The 18850-nt window shown below is 45.5% G+C and overlaps 1 protein-coding gene across 3 annotated transcripts in view; it reads left to right on the top strand.

Moving 5' to 3' along the window:
* The window catches only part of LOC144165785 (epoxide hydrolase 3-like), a 48805-nt gene that overhangs the window by 12363 nt on the left and 17592 nt on the right, over nt 1-18850 (top strand). Inside the window, exons 1-4 of one of the 3 annotated variants that reach the window (XM_077695558.1) lie at nt 6523-6617; nt 6734-7360; nt 8925-9049; nt 10465-10577. In XM_077695558.1, the coding sequence (XP_077551684.1) occupies nt 7154-7360; nt 8925-9049; nt 10465-10577 (445 nt within the window). In that variant the 5' untranslated portion in view covers nt 6523-6617; nt 6734-7153. Of the gene's footprint in view, nt 1-6518; nt 7361-8924; nt 9050-10464; nt 10578-18850 lie in introns of those variants that run through there. The other 2 variants (XM_077695556.1, XM_077695555.1) reach the window with 2 other exon arrangements.

Below are 18850 nucleotides of genomic sequence, written 5' to 3'. Positions count from 1 at the left end.
TAGGTGGGTGCTTTTGCAGAAGATGCTCCTACAGATTGGGGTGCTAAGTAGCACCCTAGGATACTTTTAGGCCGAAAAGGGTGTTATAAGGCACGCGTCTTCTGGGGTGCTTCACAAAGGGTGCTCCTGCGGCGACAGAATCCAAGCACCCTAAAGGGTGTAAAATATTCAGTTTTTAGGGTGCTCCTGCGGCGACAAGCTGAAGCACCCTTTTGGGCGTAAAAATTTTTAGTGTGAGCCGTCCGGCGAGAACTCGGGCAAGGATTTTGTAGTCTATTAAGAGGAGGCTGATCGGACCGTAATCAGTGACGTAGGGGATAGAATAGGTGGGTACTTTAGGGGGGATTAAGGCCAGGTGGCTTGTCCGCATGAACGATGGCAGGCGCTTCTGTTTTCTTATTTCTTCTAAGACCATGGCTAGGATGGGGATCAGTTCCTTTCTAAAGGCCATATGGAACTCTAAGATGATACCATCCGATTCAGGAGGTTTGTTCCGCGGTAGGCTCTTGAGGGTACGCTCTATTTCCGCTTCTTCTATGGGGGTGTTGATCAACTGTTTGCTTTCTTCAGGTATTTTGGGAATTTTATTCAGCTGGGAATGCACTTCAGCTGGGAATGCCTCTAGGACTGACCGTTGAGAGAATAGTTCTGCATAATAGTCCGCGAGAGCTCTGGCGACTTCCTCATTGCTTCTTGCCATGCCTGCAGGATGTTTGACCTCCGTGATAGTTTTGCGCGCCGAGTTCTCCCTTTCGAAGGCTGCAATAAGCTTCGATGGCTTTGCTTCGAACTCTACCCTTTGTTCTCTGCTCCGCACCAGGGCTCGCCAAAAACATTTCTCAAGCACTCCCCGGAGCTCCTCTTTAATTAACCGGATATCGTCTTTAAACTCCCCTGGTTTTTCTTCATCAGCCTCAATGAGCGCGCTGAGAGTCTCCGTGACACGGCCCGTTTTACCTTTTTGCGTGCGGCCTCCTCACGCCCTATGGTGACTGCAAAACTCTTTATGCGTGCTTTGAAAGTTTCCCAATGTTCCACACTAATGGTTCCCGACCGAAGTGCTTCAATTTCTTTTTGAGTGTTTTCGACAAATGTCTCGTTTTTAAGCAATGTGGAGGTCATTACCGATCGGGTACTTGAGTTCTACCTAGCCGTGTATGTGTTAAGGGCCACGGTGCACGCTACGAGGTGGTGGTCAGAGAACGAAATGGGGGTGACGGTCCAGTCGGACACTCGTGTAACCCCGTCCCCCGACACGTAGATCCGGTTCATACCCGCTTGGGACAAGCCGTGCCAGCCTGTGTAGCGTTTGGTTCGCCAGCTGCGCCCTAAGGCTACGTCGGACAGGTCGCTGTACCGTAGGACTGTGCTCAAAACACGGGACGAAGCATCGACGCCACCACCTCTCCCTGTTCTGTCGTTAGCCCTCAACACACAGTTGAAGTCACCCCCAAAGAAAACTGCCCCAGATACACACTAGTAGGACCGCCGTGTGGTAAACAGGTAAGAGCTGACTACGGGAGAAAACGAGGAGACACAAAAAATTCGGTGTACCAACCGAGGCTGCCCACGAATAGAGTGGGGTGTGCTCTCTTTTGGTCGTATTTGGGAGATTTGAGCAGTGGTAACGCTTGTTCCTTGCGCACCGATCTTGGAGCCGAGGACAATAATGCTAGTGCTACAAGCGATGTAACCACAGCTCCCTTATTTGAGTCAAGAAAAGCTGTCGCACATCCCCGGTTTCCCCTACGCAAGCTACGGGAGCTACGAATGGAATGGAATGCGCCGCTAGAATTCAGGCATTGATAACGCTTGCTCGTCACCCACCGATCTTGCAGACAAGCCACATTATGCTAATACTGGATGCGATGTAACCAGAGCTCCCTTATTTAACTCAGACAAAGCTATCGCAGATCCCGGAACTCCCCAATGAAACCTGGACAAGCCACAAATAGATGAGTGCTTGCGAACATAAATAGCTTGCAATTTGTCTCAAGGCACCCGATTACCGCAAGTTAAAGGAAATTGATTTTTTTCTGCTTAAAAGAATGACCCTAAACCACGCGAAGACGGACGCTGCCGCCCGCTTTCCGATGCTCTCTCGCGCTGCGTAGACGCCGATATCTAGCGAGCGTAGACATCGGCGTCGCTCGGGTGTCAGCTCGCGTCGCCATGCATATTCGCAGACGCGCGCTAACCCGCGTCGACGCGGGGGGACGTCGACGCGAGAAAACGCCGAAAGTACGCTGCATGTGGTTGGGCCTTAACGCTCTTGGGGAAATTGATATCTGCCTGGACGCAAGTATTCGCGACGGACGAATGGGTGCAGCAGGAAGATCGCCAGAGGTGCGACAATTGGATGGCGCGGCAATCCTCGCGATATGCGCCTGCTCTGCGTTTGAAGCCGACATACAAGACTTACTGGCCGCTGTAGATCATACAACACACTCTGCGAATACACTTCACACGGTACGCATATTAACAGATTCCCATAAAATGAGGCAAGAAATAGGAAAGCCATATTCAGACCACACTACAGACAACATTATATGGGATTCCTTTCAACATCTCCTTTCAACAAACATGAGGTACGCGGATATCCGGTACGGGAACAAAGCAGCACAAGATGCTGCCAGACCGAGCACCTAATTACCTCTTTCCTCTTCGGCCACCGTGCTTTGTACGAACTCACACCTCGAACTGGTTGCTCGGCGTGTTCAACGCAAAATGACCCGATTACGTCAAAATACAAAAAGGAATCTATCGCAGAGCCTTCAATTACCCCTGGTGATCGAGGTATTATTAACAACGTCGCCAACAGTGCCTACACGCCCTCTGTAACGGAGGAATGGTACCACCCGAACGGCCACCCACCCGTATGGCATTTATTGCCAACAAAACTTGATTGATTGATTGTGGGGTTTAACGCGCCGACGCAACGCAGGCGATGAGGCGCGCCGTAGTGGAGGGCTCCGGATTAATTTTGACCACCTGGGGATCTTTATCGTGCGCCGAAATCTCGTACACACGGGCGTTTTTGCTTTTCGCCTCCATCAGAAAAGCGGCCGCCGCGGCCGGGAATCGAACCCGCGACCGCCAACAAAACTTGTCGCCTGACTTCAAGTACCTTACGTAAGTATAGAGTCAGTTCACGCTGCAACGACTGGACCTGTTCCGGCATGTCACTCCAGACGCAGACTTCCAACACTTTCGAAATTACTACATCTATTATCTGGAAGCACGATGCACTTTTAGTATAATGAGTTGATATGCGAGATTTGTGCAGTCCGGGGCTGTCTACGTACCCCGAGAAGAGCTGTAATTTCATGGAGGAAAAATGAGAGCTCGAAGAGACATTCAAGTGTTTGATGAACACTTTTTCTTCTCCAGCATCACTTCACTTCCCATTCCCCATGCACGGCCTCCGAGCTTCCCTTTTCTCAAATAAAGGTTTATATCCCCCAATCAATCTGCAAAACAATTACGCAGTATAAATGCATCTAATTCATGCTTCTTCAAAATATCACGAAATTTCGCTTTGTGCAGACTGTTTTCGAACGCCTTATCATGCCCTATTTCGTGCTTTATTTATTGGCTACATTAAATAGTCGCTCCACAATAAAAAGTGTTTATAGAAATTGTTGTGGCCGTTATCATCGGTTTGCTGCTCGCGCCAAGGTACGTTTTCGGGCCCGGTGCGCCCCCTGTGGTCATCGCATTTGGACGTGGACTAGGCGCGCGTTAGATGAATACACGAAAACCCCGCACTGACGTCGCATTAAATGCCGCGTGCAGTGCAGTGGTCGCGCAGCTTGTGTGGCGGCGTGATTGCTTCAGCAGAAAATAATGCGGACGCAGTCATACGTGTCACGTGGGCCACGTACGACTTGCACGGCGACGCAGGGGTCTCATTATAGGGTGCGGCACAATCGCTTGAGCAGTATGCCACTACCGGTAGTCGCCATTTAGCTTAGCCGTCAGTCAATAGAAGTGGAACTGTTTGTTGATCGATCATTTAGTTTCCTTCACCCTGGTCCCCCTATTTTTTCCCAGAATGATGAAAACGTACTGCATCCTTGTTAATGGTTTTGAGGAGGTCGAGGGTTTGTTGACCGACAAGAGTGAAACGGAAGGTGGCGTATAGTCACGCTGTGCTCGCAACCGCGAGGCGCAATCAAAGGGGAGACGGCTAGGATCAGCCGTTTTATTATTCCGCTGTTTCACGTGAAACTATATGGGTTCACAACAACGTCATAATTACGCATATTGTGCTGAAGAACGCGTCGGACGATTGTGCGCTAGCAACGCTGGGACAAAATGCCCTACCAAGGTTTTGTCTTTAGCTTGCGAGGTACCACAATACGTGGGAAGACCATTCAAAGGCAAGAAAAGTAGAAAAGCTGCAGGTGAAGATGAATAAGGATGGATAACTCAAACCGGGCAGAAGATATTGTGTCGGACAATCTTTGCCTTGCCGACGTATTTTCCTTTCCAAGGCAAAAATACCTTGACAACGTATTTCAAGATTGTATGAGGATTGGAGAGTGCTCAGCTCCAAGCCTGGAAAAACACAAAGAGACCTCTGATTAACAGAGAACAAGGTGTTAAAGTACCTTCGAAATACAGGCCAATAAGCCTTGTCTGAGTTTTATAGCAACACTTTACAGAGGTAATAGCCGACCACATAAGGGACAGCGTGGATTTCAAAAAACTGATGGAGCAATCTGGGCTTGGAAAGACGTACTAAAAATGAAGTCAATCAAGCGGTACGAAATGACGCTGTATAAAATTAAACTCTTTAGATGCCGCCTACGTCTAACGAATCCGTGTTTGATTCAGTCGACAATGTAATATTACTGAAAAATGTAAAGGCTGCGCATTTGGAAAGACTCGCGTACGACTATAGGATGGATATGTACGGGCAGGATAAACCTTTCACCAGAAAAGCAGTAAGCTTGCGATCACAAAGGGAGCAGGAGAGGCGATACCATTTCCGCAAAACTCCTCGAAGCAATTATTTATGCGTAATAATAAGGAAGTTTGATTGTCCAAATCTGGAATACGGATCAAGGGTGAACCCTTGAGCCGTTGGAGTTTGCGGACGAGAAAGTGGCCTTTGGTTTGTCTGAAAGACATTTACAGCAAATGCTTGAGGGCCTATGCACATGCCGGCGAGCACATGTGGAGCGGAAACGTGGCGCCCTACTAAACAACTAGGTTGAAATGCGGTTGGGTCAACGAACCATGTAAAGGAGGATAAAATTAGTATCGTTTAGTGACAGGAAATGCCTTCCCTGGATCAGAGTGAGCTCGGGTGGAAGATATCTTAGTTCAAATTAAGAGAAAGTGGTCTTTCTCAGGCCATGCAGTCAGACGAAATGACAGCCGGTGGACCAGCGGATTAACAGAGCGGATACCGAGATATGGGAACAGCGGGTACGGGAGACTGGTGACTCGATTGAGGAATGAAGTGAGAAAGTGCGGGGCAAAAAAGTGGCTATGGCAGCTCAGTACATGAGCGGGTGAAGTCCAATGAGACAGGTATTCACTCTCAAGTCTGTCATAAGAATCCAGGGATGGTGATGGATACCGGATGAAGCTGTAATTGAAATTTCAGATTTTTAACTTGACAATTTCAGAGAAAAAACTCGCAATTCTTTATTAGTGCACTTTATGTGCACTTCGTTTTATCTATCAACCGATTCACATAATTTGGGTTCACACAATAGATTCCGCGGTAAGGCTGATAGTAATGCGCGTATTTGAATTCCGCTTGCACATTTCCAGTGAACTCTTCACGTTGAAACTGTTCCTGCGAACTTACATTTTAGAACCTATATTGTATAAAGGATATAGTCATGGTGAGTAACTAGTCACTGCTTTTTGAACGCATGAAATTGGCAAGAAAGCTAACACTTGAAAACCTAGTGGCCGCTATCATCTTGATCAAGATGACGACAGTAAGTTGCAAAAACTACGATGGTCATTTGCGGTTGTCGTTTTGAAGAGCGCGGAGACAAGCTCGCCGTTTCTCTTGGTAGGTCACCCGGGAAGCCCAATTCATCTTCTCATTGTTGGTGTCTTGTTCAATATACCGGATATAAAAAAGGCTGAATAACAATTGTAAGAACGGAAGATGTTGGGTAATTATTTTTAAAATTGTCACACAACAGAAAAAACAAGAGAATTTGTGCCGCCCCCCTAAAGGATCTTTGGCCAAAAATATCAGTGTTTCTCACCACAAACACAATGTGCGCTGACATCGCGACACACTTGCCCTGATCGTCCGCCAACTGTCTGATGTCGGATAAGCTTCTACGTCTATCGCGGGTGGTGTGTCCCCAAGTACAAGTACCTCGGTTTTGTGCCTTATCGACATCCGCTTTGCCGCCCTGATAAAAGATTATCGTCAAGAGCGACGGGAAGGGCAGTTCGTGCGAAACTCTATCTACCGCGCCCTCTCTGCTACAACAGAGAAATTTCGCCACACGCAGGCCGGAATCATCCAGCACTTGAACGCACGCAAATATAGCTCAGCCACCTGCTGCCGATTTATGCGAGGTTGCCTTAGCGACGGCGACTGCAGTGTGCCTGTGTGTAGCAGCTGTAGGAAGGCGGTGGGTTTAGACTGCGTGAGCTCGGTGGTCCTTATGCTCTAATTGCACAGCTGCTTCATTTCGCCACAGTAAACCACTTCGCTCGTGTTACGTAACGCGCATACATTTTCTTGCAGAACGCTAAGACGCGTCAGCTCGGGAGCGATCACGTGATGCACAAGGAAGGAGGCCAAATGCACTGGAAGTTTCACTGACCATACCTCAGCAAGCTGTTCAGCAGCTCAAGCGAAATTTGCTATTCCTTGGAACATCAAGGCATCAGTTTTCCCGGCTTCGTGCCGAGCCTTACGGGACGTTGTGAGTAAATGACCGTTCTACTAGATCGACAGAGAAGAGCTGAGGCTTAAACGCTGAACTCGTGCACAGCGACGGTGGGATAGTGTTTGCATTACTCACAGCTCCGCGTGCAATCTGCGTACGTCAACCACGTCCCATCATCAAGTGCAAAGCCTGTGTTGTGAAGTGAGCGGGGCTTAACCAGTGATTCCGATTGTCCAAACAACTACAAGCCCGACGGAGGACGGCAGCACAGAGCGATGGGGTCTTCAGGAACCGTGCGGCGATTGGTGACCGCAGCACTGCTCGTGACTGTAGGTGTTTTTCGCGGTACTATGCTTTTAGCAGGCATCGCTATTCAAGTCTTGCTCAAAGGAAAAGGCTTCCTGCAACCTAAGCAACGCACTGAAGAGCCCGAGTGCCTTAGGGATCCGGAGCTTGGCACACACGAGTTCGTGACGCTTGGTGTGAGTTTATGTGAACTTTTTATGCATTCCAGGAGCTAGTGCATGCACCAAGTTTTTAGAAAACTGCCAGGGAGAACCCCTGCTTGTTTGTCCCAACAAGGGGAAACGCGCGAGTTCAAGCCTTTATTTTGACAGCCGGGCTCGACACAAAGTTCGTGTACTTTGCTTTGGATGTTTATGTAACCCTGCGGCGTGGATAGTTTATAAAAGCTAAACTTTAAAAATTTGGACACATTCAAGCGGATTCTATTTGTAATATAGGATTAACATAATTTCGGTAACACTTTTTATTCGATGAAAAGCAGCGATATTGGCCTGCTTCCTTTGTTACTACACGCAGCGTAGTGGGCGCTCTACGTTACATATAAAATCCACACCAGAGACGTAGACTGTAAAATATATATATATATATATATATATATATATATATATATATATATATATATATATACACATATATATATATATATATATATATATATATATATATATATATATATATATATATATATATATATATATGTGTCTAAAACTTTATAATTAGAGTCCGCATGATTTCTGCATAAAGAAACACTCACAACCCTGAGTGCTAGAATGCGACCGCAAAAATGGGCCATCGGAGATCGGAGTTGTACGACAATTCTTGGGTATTGCGATACCGTGTGAAGATAATGACGCCTAAATATGTCAAAATGTTTATAGGTATAGTTCATTGCAACAATACTCCTGACTGGTAGTGTCAAGCAGATAAATTTTTCTTATGGCTCGGCCAAGTTTGGATGCCCAGATATTTTAATTGAACGTGACAACTTCTGCTACAAAGTACATGGGCTAATGATCCTTCTTGAAATTTTTTTTCACCCTGGTCGTGTACTTCAACAATACCTCTGAATAACTTCAGTAAATTGTGCAAATTTTGATTCAATAAAATAAAATATGGATTGATGAACAGAGGACCAACAAAAACCCTTCCTATGATTATGCGTGCATTATCTTTGCCGCCGTGTTAGGCTGATGCCTTGCTTTTGTACTGAATAAATAACTCGATGTATGCCCTACAACAACGCCTTCTGGCGAATGTGTAGCATAACTAAATAACTAAATAAATAAATAAACAAATAAATAAATAAATATAAATAATAAATAATAAATAAATAAATAAATAAATAAATAACTGAGCCTTCAGGGCGGATTCTGAAGCAAAGTGCGCCACGTGAGGCAGCAAATGTGAACTTAAGGGGGTTAACAAACTCCGTGATTTTCTCCATTACCCGGTTAATGGCACAAATGTGATGAAATTGATTACTATGTTTCTGTGAATACGCCCTTTTCCCTTGGTTATTCGTAACCTATGGCATCCCTTATATGATGCTGTATCATGGTGTAGAACTTGCTCACGGCAGAGTGCATATGTACACATTCCTTGGCGACAAGACGCTTTTATGCTGTTTTCTTCTTGTACCGCGATTGGCCGTCACACTGGATAAATGCTACTCGCTGCCACTGCGCACCGCATAGTGACGGCCCAAGCACACGTAAAATGAATGTTTTCTTAACGCTGCAGGACGTCACGCTTCACTACGTGTCGGCTGGTAGCCGTGACAAGCCCTTGATCGTCTTTTTACACGGTTTCCCCGATTTTTGGTACGCCTGGAAATACCAGATTCTCGATTTGAAGAGAGACTTCTGGTAAGCCATTTGTATACCCCGCTGACGTGCTAATGTCATTAGCCGGTATTTATAGTGAGATTCTCGTCGTGTAGCCCAAATTGACTTTACTCCTCTGAGCCTGCCTTTTTTGCAGATTGTACTGCTTTGTTTGCAGTATCCCGTTCTACGCTGAACTGAAGCATAAGTCGCATAAAATGTAGCCCCCATCAATTTAGAAGGCATTTTGTGTTGAATAAATAGCCAAACTACCCAGACCGGAAAGATGGTAGTCTTTGACACTACTAGTAGTCATAAAAACTGTTGTAGAGCACGCAACTTGTGTTCTGAAGTGGCCGAGTTGCCTTCATTGTCCGCAATGAAATGAACTTTGGTCGTTAGCCATCCCGTGTCTTCAGCGAGAGAATGGACGCCAGCTGGCCGGTGCTGGACAGCTGAACCTCGCTCTGCCCCTTGATTAGACGGACAACGGGCTGCGCATGAGTGCCTGTCCGCGTCACACCATGTTGCACAAAGCATATAGTACCCAGAAATCTTGCATTCGAGGTCGTATTGTGTCCGGTGCATCTCATGAAGCAGGGCGCCATGCGGGAAGACTTGGAGCATTGACAGTAAACTGTATATTTTGTTCGTAAGGTACTCTAAACTTAGCATACTTTTTCACGTTAATCCCTTCATGAGCGGCCTCGTGAGTGTTTTGGTTCCGTCAACGATTTCACTAAGCTTTCCTTGCTTGTAATGCTGCGACCTTTCAACTACAAGGTACTGCAAGGTTCCCGTTTTAGGGGGGAGCACTTTGGCGCCCCGTACCATGGTTTGGCCCCGGGTAGGCCTCAATATCTGCGTAACGGTGTTAGTGAACGAGGGACCGAATGCGGAAAGAAAACGGGGAGTTGCATCTGTCGAAAGTTTGAAGGGGAAGGCGGCACTCTCTGCTATGGCGTCATTTCTCTCACTGGCTCCCACTTTCACTTTCGCGTTGCGTCTCCTCCGGGGAGTGCCCTCTCCCTCACCTGTTTGCCAGACGCTCCTCTGTTCATGGATCATCCTAAGAACGTGCCATTTGCGCAGGAGGTTAAGACACAATTTGTAACAACATAGTCGGCGCCGGCGACGCGCTGCGGCATAACAACGGAGTAGCACGCACCGCTGTGCGTTCAGTGATCATGCGATCGATTCCTGATACCAAGCGGATATGCGGCGTGGCGCCTGGCCAAAAAGACTACATTTCGCGATGCGCGCATATTTCTCATTAAGGAGTATATTATTCGGCAGTGCTTTTTTTTTGTGCCAGAGCACAGACAGTTGAGTGTGGTTCCAAAAGTTAAACGCAGGAGAGTTGTGAGAATGTGCTTGCTTTATTCATGCCATTCATTATACTCGGCCACAATGTCATGCGAAGTTCTCGAATGTATTTCTTATGGTATAACTACCAGGGTCGTCGTCCCCGATTTACGTGGTTATGGCCAGTCATCGAAGCCAAGCCGTGTTGAAGACTACCATGGTTCCTACCTAATGGAGGACGTCCGGGGACTCATCAAGTCACTCGGTGAGATGCCGACTGTTTGAAGCCGGAAGTGGGCCTAAGGTATCGCCGTTTGATAAGTTGTCTGAGCAAGCAATGTTTATCGCCACAAAAAGACCAGTGGTTGTGGAACCTATCTAGAGGAACCTTTCGTAACTGTTGCCGGTTGATTTCTTAAAATGGCGCCAGAAGCTATAGTGGCGCGGGCGACAGCAGGCGACGGCGGAGTAAATTTTTTTTCTGCAGTTGATGAAGTATTTAATTTCACAAAAGTCAAGCATGTATGATTGTTTATAAAGGAACACTGCAAATATCACTTCTGTATTAATTTCTTGTCTTATATTTGCGTAAAGTCTTGTTCTTCTTCAACAATGTTGACAAGTTTGAACATTTCACCGGACTTAGACGGGTACACTGAGCTGTGACTATATAAGAATATTGCGCAGGCATTTTAGTTTGGCCGGGTGGCTGAATCGAGTCACAGACAGACAGACCGACCGACAGAAATACAGACAGACCAAACTTTCTGGGTATAAGTAGTCCAAGAAAGACTCTCGTCTTTAAAAAAACCCAGGGCAGCTTCGTATATGCTTAAGGGCACAGGGTAAGCCCTATACTTCCCAGGCATTATTGGCCATTTTGAGGTACATTTTTCTCGGCACCTAATAAAGGTATCTAAATAACGTATATATCATTTTATTTCAAATCTTGTGATATTTTAACTGAACTACAATTATGAACATCCTTTAAAAATTCAGTTTTTTAATTTGTTGTCTGTCAGTACCTACATTTCTACATTATTTTAGTATTAAAAGTTGTGTAACAAAACAAACTGTCGCGTGCATTTTTTCAATTCTTCTACAGCAGGTGTGACAAGTTCTGTAGATGACAGGGGAAAAAATCAGCTCGCTGTCCTGGAAGATATAGGAAATAATGGTACATAGGTAATAAAAAAACATTTTTTTGAGATAATTGAGTTTAAAGTAAAAAAAGAGGTGAAAAACAATACTTTTTTGCCAAAAACACCACTGGAGCCATTTATTTAAAAAGCACCAGCTTCGTAATCACCGTCAAAGTCATTTTTTTGCTTTTCAGCTGGTCGGCTGTCCTTCCTTGACGACTTTTGAGAACCATCGTACAGATCTGTTCACAAAGTATTTCGCTTGTGGTCAACATATTTAAGCCACTTAATAGTGGTGTTGCACCCAGGTTTTGGTTGGAATGATTTCAAAATTCTGGCTCATGCGTCGCTATCATCATTTAATGAAAGAACAGCATTCAATGTGGCAATCATGAGAGTGTGAAGCCCAAAAAAGATGTTTTTTTGTGCGCAGCTTCGAAGGGCAATTGTGGAAAACACGTGCAATAAGGTCTTTGGATTGCCCTGGCTGAAAAATCAGCTATGCAATGGTTGCTATGAAATTTCTGACTACAGCTGGTTCCGTAAAAGCGTTTTGATCTGGAACTGGAGGTTTCCTGATGAAAAAAAATGACAATAAACACTACGAACATTCCTAAAGAGGAAGTGGGCACTTACTACTTGCTTGCGGGAAAACTGTTTTTTAGCGAGAAATAGCACTTTTTAAGGCAGGTGTGAATATGGAAAATGTGCACAAAGAACTGAACTTCCCTAATTGCGAATAAAAATAAAAAGTGATTTTTTAAACATTCCGCCTCACCCTGTGCTCTTAAGACAGTCGTCAAAACTTGAGCAAGGTAGGAGTCTCACCAGACCAACTAGACGCGAAATGCACTGCTTTTTTGCGAGAAATGCACGGGGGAGCGGAGGAGGGACGCTGTGTACAATTGCGGCGCGAAATCAAGCGACGAACGTTTTACTAATCACACAGACAAATCTCGCGTTCACACACTTTTTTTTTTCGACTTCAACGAACAGCTTATCGTTTGGCGGACGCATTTTTGGAAGTATGCAGGGTAGGTAGTTCATAAGCGATGAAAGGTATTGTTGAAACAGTGTGGTATTTGATAAGGCTCTCTGATTCCAGTTTGTGATTTATTCTGCAGGCTCCCTGTGCAATATAGCGATGTTTCAATGAAGCCTTTAGTCGCGAACGCGGATTATACTCTAAGCTTATCTCCGCGCTGCTCGCGGATGATATGTGAAATATATGGTTGGAGATGAACATTTACAGGCGCTCCACCCTTTGTCGGGTGCTGGTCTTCGAGTATAATTCTGCATTAGCCATCCTACTTTCGTTGAATGCACGCGAAATTACTGCGCACTGGCTTGTAAATGGTAATTATCAATATATGATGTATGATATTGGCAAACATAACGGAGTACTCTCAGGTATGAGCGCTCCGCTAGATGCGTACAAAACCGATTTACATCGTAATTTACAGCAGTAGCATGAACACCTGAGAATACGCTGGTTACGGAGACACTTTTAATGTAATTTTCAGGGCAGTGTAACTACAATCAGCTCCACGTCTACTCTGGCTGCGCTACGCTGGCCTGTAAAGCACACATGGCGCTTTTGCAGGCTGAATGTGCCGCACGAAGATCGCCTCAGAAACATTTGCACTGCCTTAAACACATCCCAGTTGCCAACAGAGTGACTGCTCCATATGAACATAGATTTCCAACGCCAACAAACGGTAAATCTCAGTCGTGAACGTGCCGCAATAGCAGCGGCGACAGTGATGAGCGGGACGGAAATTCCCGCGGCTGCTTTCGAAACCGGCTGCTAGGGAGAATTTAGTGTAGTCTCTACAGGCAGCGGGGGAGGCGTATAGGGAAATTATCTACGCCACTTCGCCGCAAGTTTACGTATGCTTGCATGATTCGATGAAAACAGGCAGAACACGCATTCCAACACTCTGGGTGACGCTTATGTCACCCGCTCGACAACCCCTCTACGCTGCACACTTTCCGGAGATGGCCGCTGTGACAAAGATAGATAGAGCACGGGGTAGGCGGCAGAAAAAAAAAGAACTCAGAAGTTTTTCGCAACATTGGTTTCTTAACGCGCCAAGCCGTAATTATAGAAGCTGAATTTTAAATGTACTCGCAAAACATAATGACGACACAGTCGGCTCAGTTGGTTCCTTGTGCGGTTTTTCAGTTAGCAAAAAAAAATAGTTATCTGTGTCACGTCATTGAGGCCATGTCTTCAGTTCTGATTATGTTCCCGATGTCTCTGTGACGAAGCTAACCTTGAAAACGTGTTCTTTATGTAAAAACAAGTGCCATTTCTGGAATTAAACCGACTCTTCAGTTTGTATAATTACTTAATTTGTATTTTCGTACGGCGAAAGTTTTTTCGTAGTATAGCGTTTATCCATCGTCGCAGGACCTCGTGTTGAATAATTTGTAGGGCAGTCACTGCAAACACCAAAACGTTGCTACACAGGCTTGGAATCACAGCTTTTACACGAACACATAGCGGTCTAATTTGACATTCCCAGCACAAGGCAACAGCACTTGCCACGCACGCCCAGAGGATCAGGGAGCCGAGTTGGGGATCACTATTCAAATGCTGGTATAATCAGATCTATCGTACTGGCAAATATTCAAGATATGCCTACGCATCTTTTGGCCTACGTCTAACCTGTTCACTAGTAATTTTTTTAGTTGGCAAATACATCATCGCTTAACGCATGTTTTCTCCATCCGAGCAATTATGGCTGCTTGTACGGCCCCTGAAAAAAATGTCTTTCACTGTCGTCGCGGCGCGCATGAATTGTTACGCAACGCGGGGAACCTGTCTTGGCGCCTTCAAACGGTTCAAAACCGCCCTGTCAAACAAACACAAACATAAGACATAAAACAAATAAAACATAAATAAAATAAACTCAATTTCAAACTCAAAAGTGTCTTCTCAGCCTTTGCATCCCTTCCCTGATTGATGTCCTTCCTGAACTTCTTTCGGTACAACGGGGGTCGATTTTGTCCTGTGGCTCTTCCCTCCTCCGTGACTAATCTCTAATGGCACTGCATTGGAGAAGCAATGCAGGTGGTTGTGCCACCATGTCGCTGGCGACGTCCGGATGTAGCGTGTGCCCCGAAAGTGCGCCCCGAAACTGCGTAGATGCCGACAGAGCAGTTTTCAGGGAAGCCAGCTTTCTTACCTGCCCCCAGCAACGAATTTATGCAAAAGATTACTCCAAACTTGCGTCCCTGTCTCAACGTTCATTTGCAAGGTTGGACGATACGCAGTGTCCAAAGTTGCAAAGAGAATTTCAGTGTTAATTAGGGAAAGTCTTCAATTTTACTTCTCAAATTATGTTGGTATAATCAGCCACCAACATTATTGAACATATAATTTTAAATTACAGGCTAATTAAATTCATCTTCCGCATTCAATCTGTGCCATAGATGTAGGTTAGTGATGAGTACAGTGCTTTCACGTCGTAAATTGGCTTCACATTAACGGAATGAGCTCTAATGGTTGCTCGATTTACAGATTTATGGCCTAACACTACTCTATAAGCGCCTAGAGGCTCGGAGACTAATGCCACTGGGTTTCTATCAAGGAAAGTTGAATGGCTACGGGTCTGTAGCTTCTATGCCAAACTCTTTTATAAAGGCAGGTAAATGTTGCTAAATGGTCACACTTCTACAGGATGGCAGTGATATTTTGCTCTGTAGCCAGCTGCAGAAGCTTTCATGGCTGACTCTCGTTAGCTTTAGGGGCAAATATTTCCAAAAGCTGGCAAGTGACGGCAGAATGATTTAAAATCTGTAGACTCAGAGCTAAACAACGGTCTATAGCCAGGCAATAAAGATTTCTCACGGATGGTATAGAGAATGAAAGTCCTACCTATTTATTCTGCTGGATTAAGTAAGCTGAATAGCCCTGACTATTGCTTAAACACACTAGGATGGTTTTTTTTTGTCGTGTGAAGGCAATTTTATGGTATAGAGTGTTTAGGGCCCGATACATAAAAACTTTAAACGCTGCCTATCGCCTTCGTAAAGCCCTTTTATTGGGGACCATAGGGACCTATGGGCGGTGACTGCTCACCATAAATTTTTGCTTCGGTTCCCATAGGCCATGTTTTTAGAGTAACTTCTCAGCACACAATTTTCGGTGAAAACAAAAACAAGGTTTTCTGCGTGTACTGGGCTTTGCACCGAGCACTGTGTGGCCGGTATGGGTGATCCCAACCACTCGGCAACACCTCCTTTTGCAGATGAGAGATGGAAATAACGAATGTTTTTGCCGAAGCAGGAAGAAAATTATGCAGCCGATTGGGTGTACGATTTATTACGCTTATTGTATAGCTCTGTGGCCTATGCAGAACCGTATTTCGCCAAATTTGAAGGATTCATTAGAATTGTATGGGGTTCTGAGGCACTAACTTCCTGTTTTCAGGTACTAACATAGGACTGTGCTGTCATGGATGCATCGCGAGCTAATAGTTCATTATCTTGCTGAAAAGACAATAAAAACCCTCTCGCACTTTCATCTGGTGCTGCGGGGAGTTAGTGCGGACACGGTTACAGTGAAGTAAGCACTCAAAAGTAAACGCTCGCATGCATTTCCGCAATGTCGTCGCGCTACAAAGACGCCAGGAGACTCGGGAGTTTTTGTTAAGGCGCATAAATAATAATTGAAACCTGGCCATAAACATCTCAGCTGTATATACGCGGTAACAGAGGTCTAGACTACAGTGTTTTAGACAAAAGTGGTCTAGGGCCTAGAGTGCTATCGACAAAATAGCGTACTGAAAAACAGTGGATGAATGCTAAGTTCCTCAAGCTCCGTTCTTCAATAGGAGCTAAATATCGGGTACCATAAACTATTTAAAGCATGCCACACTGCTTTCTACGCTATGCTAAAGTCCATGAATAAAAATGTAAAAACGAAGCATTACCAGCGAAGCATACGCACTTGTCAGACCTAGCTGATCAACTCAAAACAAACCGAAAAGATGTTTGTCTATATATACATCAAAAGTAATAAAAACAACAGCACTGGGGTCCCAGCCATTACGCATTGTAGTGATATATTGAAGGATGATTACACTAAAGGTGAATGATTTGGCGCGTCTTTTAATTGCAATTTTACCTTGCATTAATCGTATTTAGTTGCTCGATATTGCATACATCTAACAAACATGGAAAATACTGATTTATTAATACCAGGGGTACTAGCCTTGCTGGCTAACGTGAAACCACATACAGCTAAGCGTCCCGATGGCCCGTTTATTTATTTACTGAAACGTTGTGCGGCTTATACTTTGCCTTTCATAGCCCCAATACTTAAAGATACACAAAAGGGTAAAAAAACTAAAAAAATATAATAAAATATCAAAACAAGAAAGCAAAACAAACAAGACAACAAAACAAAACAACACAAACAAGAAAAAAAACAAAAATAACAACAAGTTGGCCCGCATACGTAGGGCCGGGTGCCGAAAATTCAAATGCAATATTTTCGCGACTTGCAGTTTTTTTATAAGACAGAAAATACCAGAACCATGAAGACAGGTGAAGGTGCCCCATGGGCGTACGCTTTCGGTTACTACGGTTTATAGCGTCACAAGAGTTCTAAATGGCGACTGCTCATTGGAAAAGCATCAATAAAGGCTTTCCTGTCGTGAACAGTTCTTTGGTGGTTAGGCTTTACGTTTTCCCATCCTATTTAAAAACAAAAACTACAGCTCTCATGCAATTCGAGATAGGGTGCTTAGTTCACGCTTTAGAGTCGGTCGTCATGGTTTTATACTCGTTTTCGAAATGACGTGCTTTACATTGCTGCGAAATTAGCGAAGCCAATAATCTCGCGATGGTAAACGCCTGAGCTTGTGCAAGTAATGATTCCGGCAGAAAACAACGAAAAAACCAGACGTTAAGCGACCTTACTGAGTATCTAATCTTAGGTTTGCGCGCTAATGCGGCCAGCAGTAAACCGTGGCCTCGGATGGCTCGAACCTTAGAACCAGTGAAAGTTAAAGAGAAGTTACCTTGTGCTATTCGGTTAGCCGCAAGCCGCAGTTAATTAACAGTGCGAATCGTCGCTCCTCTCTACCCTCCGGACCGGAAGAGGCAGACAGTACTTTTGAATTGTAATCTTCGCAGGCCGGAATATGGGAACGGTGGCTCATTCAAGGACAGTACGAAAACACACCTTCGCTGTCAGCTTATCTAGCTCGACGGCTCCACCATCGAAGCGTAAAGCGCGGCCGTGACCGATCGCCTTTCACGGACGCACTGTTGACCGCGGCAGAAAGGTGCCAGTTGTAGCTCGCTAAAGCGGTGTCGGAGAGTGCTCACGCGGCATACCCGTTTCACGTATAACCTCCCAGGTGTGCGGCCTTTGGCGCCGATGGAGGTGGTATTGTTGCCATAAGCATTAACAATATATCAAAAAGCAGTATTCTCTACTTCGGGGACAAATCCCAAAAGCCCAAGCCAGCTTCCTCGGCCAGGGAAACGTTGTCCGCGTCGGCCATGGCTTGAAGACGTAAAGGATGATACCATTACCAGCGTGAGAGCACATACACCGTACCGGTGCCGCACTCCTACTTTGTGACATACTGGGTACGTCAAAAAAAATGAATGGGAAACGTAGTATAAAAATGGTAGTTTTATTTTCTCCTTTTAGCAAATATTGCATCGTCGCTCTTTAAACAAAAGCTTACAGAGCTACAAAACCTATATTTCAGTTGAAAAAAATTTTCATTCAGCCAGTAGGGTCCCCTTAACCAACCAGTTCAGTATTCAAAATTACCAAAAGATTAGAAAATGGCTAACATAAGTCCGATGTATACGAAAGGTGAGACAGCCAACGTAAAGGGCCATCCACTTAATTAGGGTGCGAACACTGCGCAGCGTTGCTGCGCTCCGCGCTGCGCCCGCGCACAGGCAGCGGCCGCGCATCGAAGCTAAACGGCGCAGGCGCATAGGGGCTTGGAGGCTTTGCTTCGTCTCGTCTGCTACACTCGGTGACAACTTAAGAATGGCACCGGAAGTTGCCGCTGTGCCTTATCACCGTGGCCGGATGTTTCTCCGCGCGGCGTAAGTGGGGCGTTACTGGAAATATTTTGAACATGGCGTGAGCCGCTCCCGTGATTTTTTGGACTTAATATGCTTATAAACGACTCCAGTGACGTCAAACCAACTGCGTTAGACAAAGCAGACGATATCACGCATTCATAGCAAACCCCTTTCAAAACGCGCGCGCACTGACGTCACGGGTCCGGCGCTTCGCCGGAGTGATACACTACACGAGGTGGTGCCGTTCTTGAGTTGTAACCGAGTATAGCGGGGAAGCGCGCCGTGCTTGCTTTGCTGGGAAGCATGCCTAACTTTCGTCATGCTTGTAGCT

This window comes from Haemaphysalis longicornis, unplaced genomic scaffold (assembly GCF_048455015.1).
Source record: "Haemaphysalis longicornis isolate Haplotype H1 unplaced genomic scaffold, Haemaphysalis longicornis Haplotype H1 scaffold_15, whole genome shotgun sequence".
NCBI lineage: Eukaryota > Metazoa > Arthropoda > Arachnida > Ixodida > Ixodidae > Haemaphysalis > Haemaphysalis longicornis.
The sequence above is the reverse complement of the archived record's forward strand: the minus strand, read 5'-3'. Positions and strand labels throughout refer to the sequence as shown.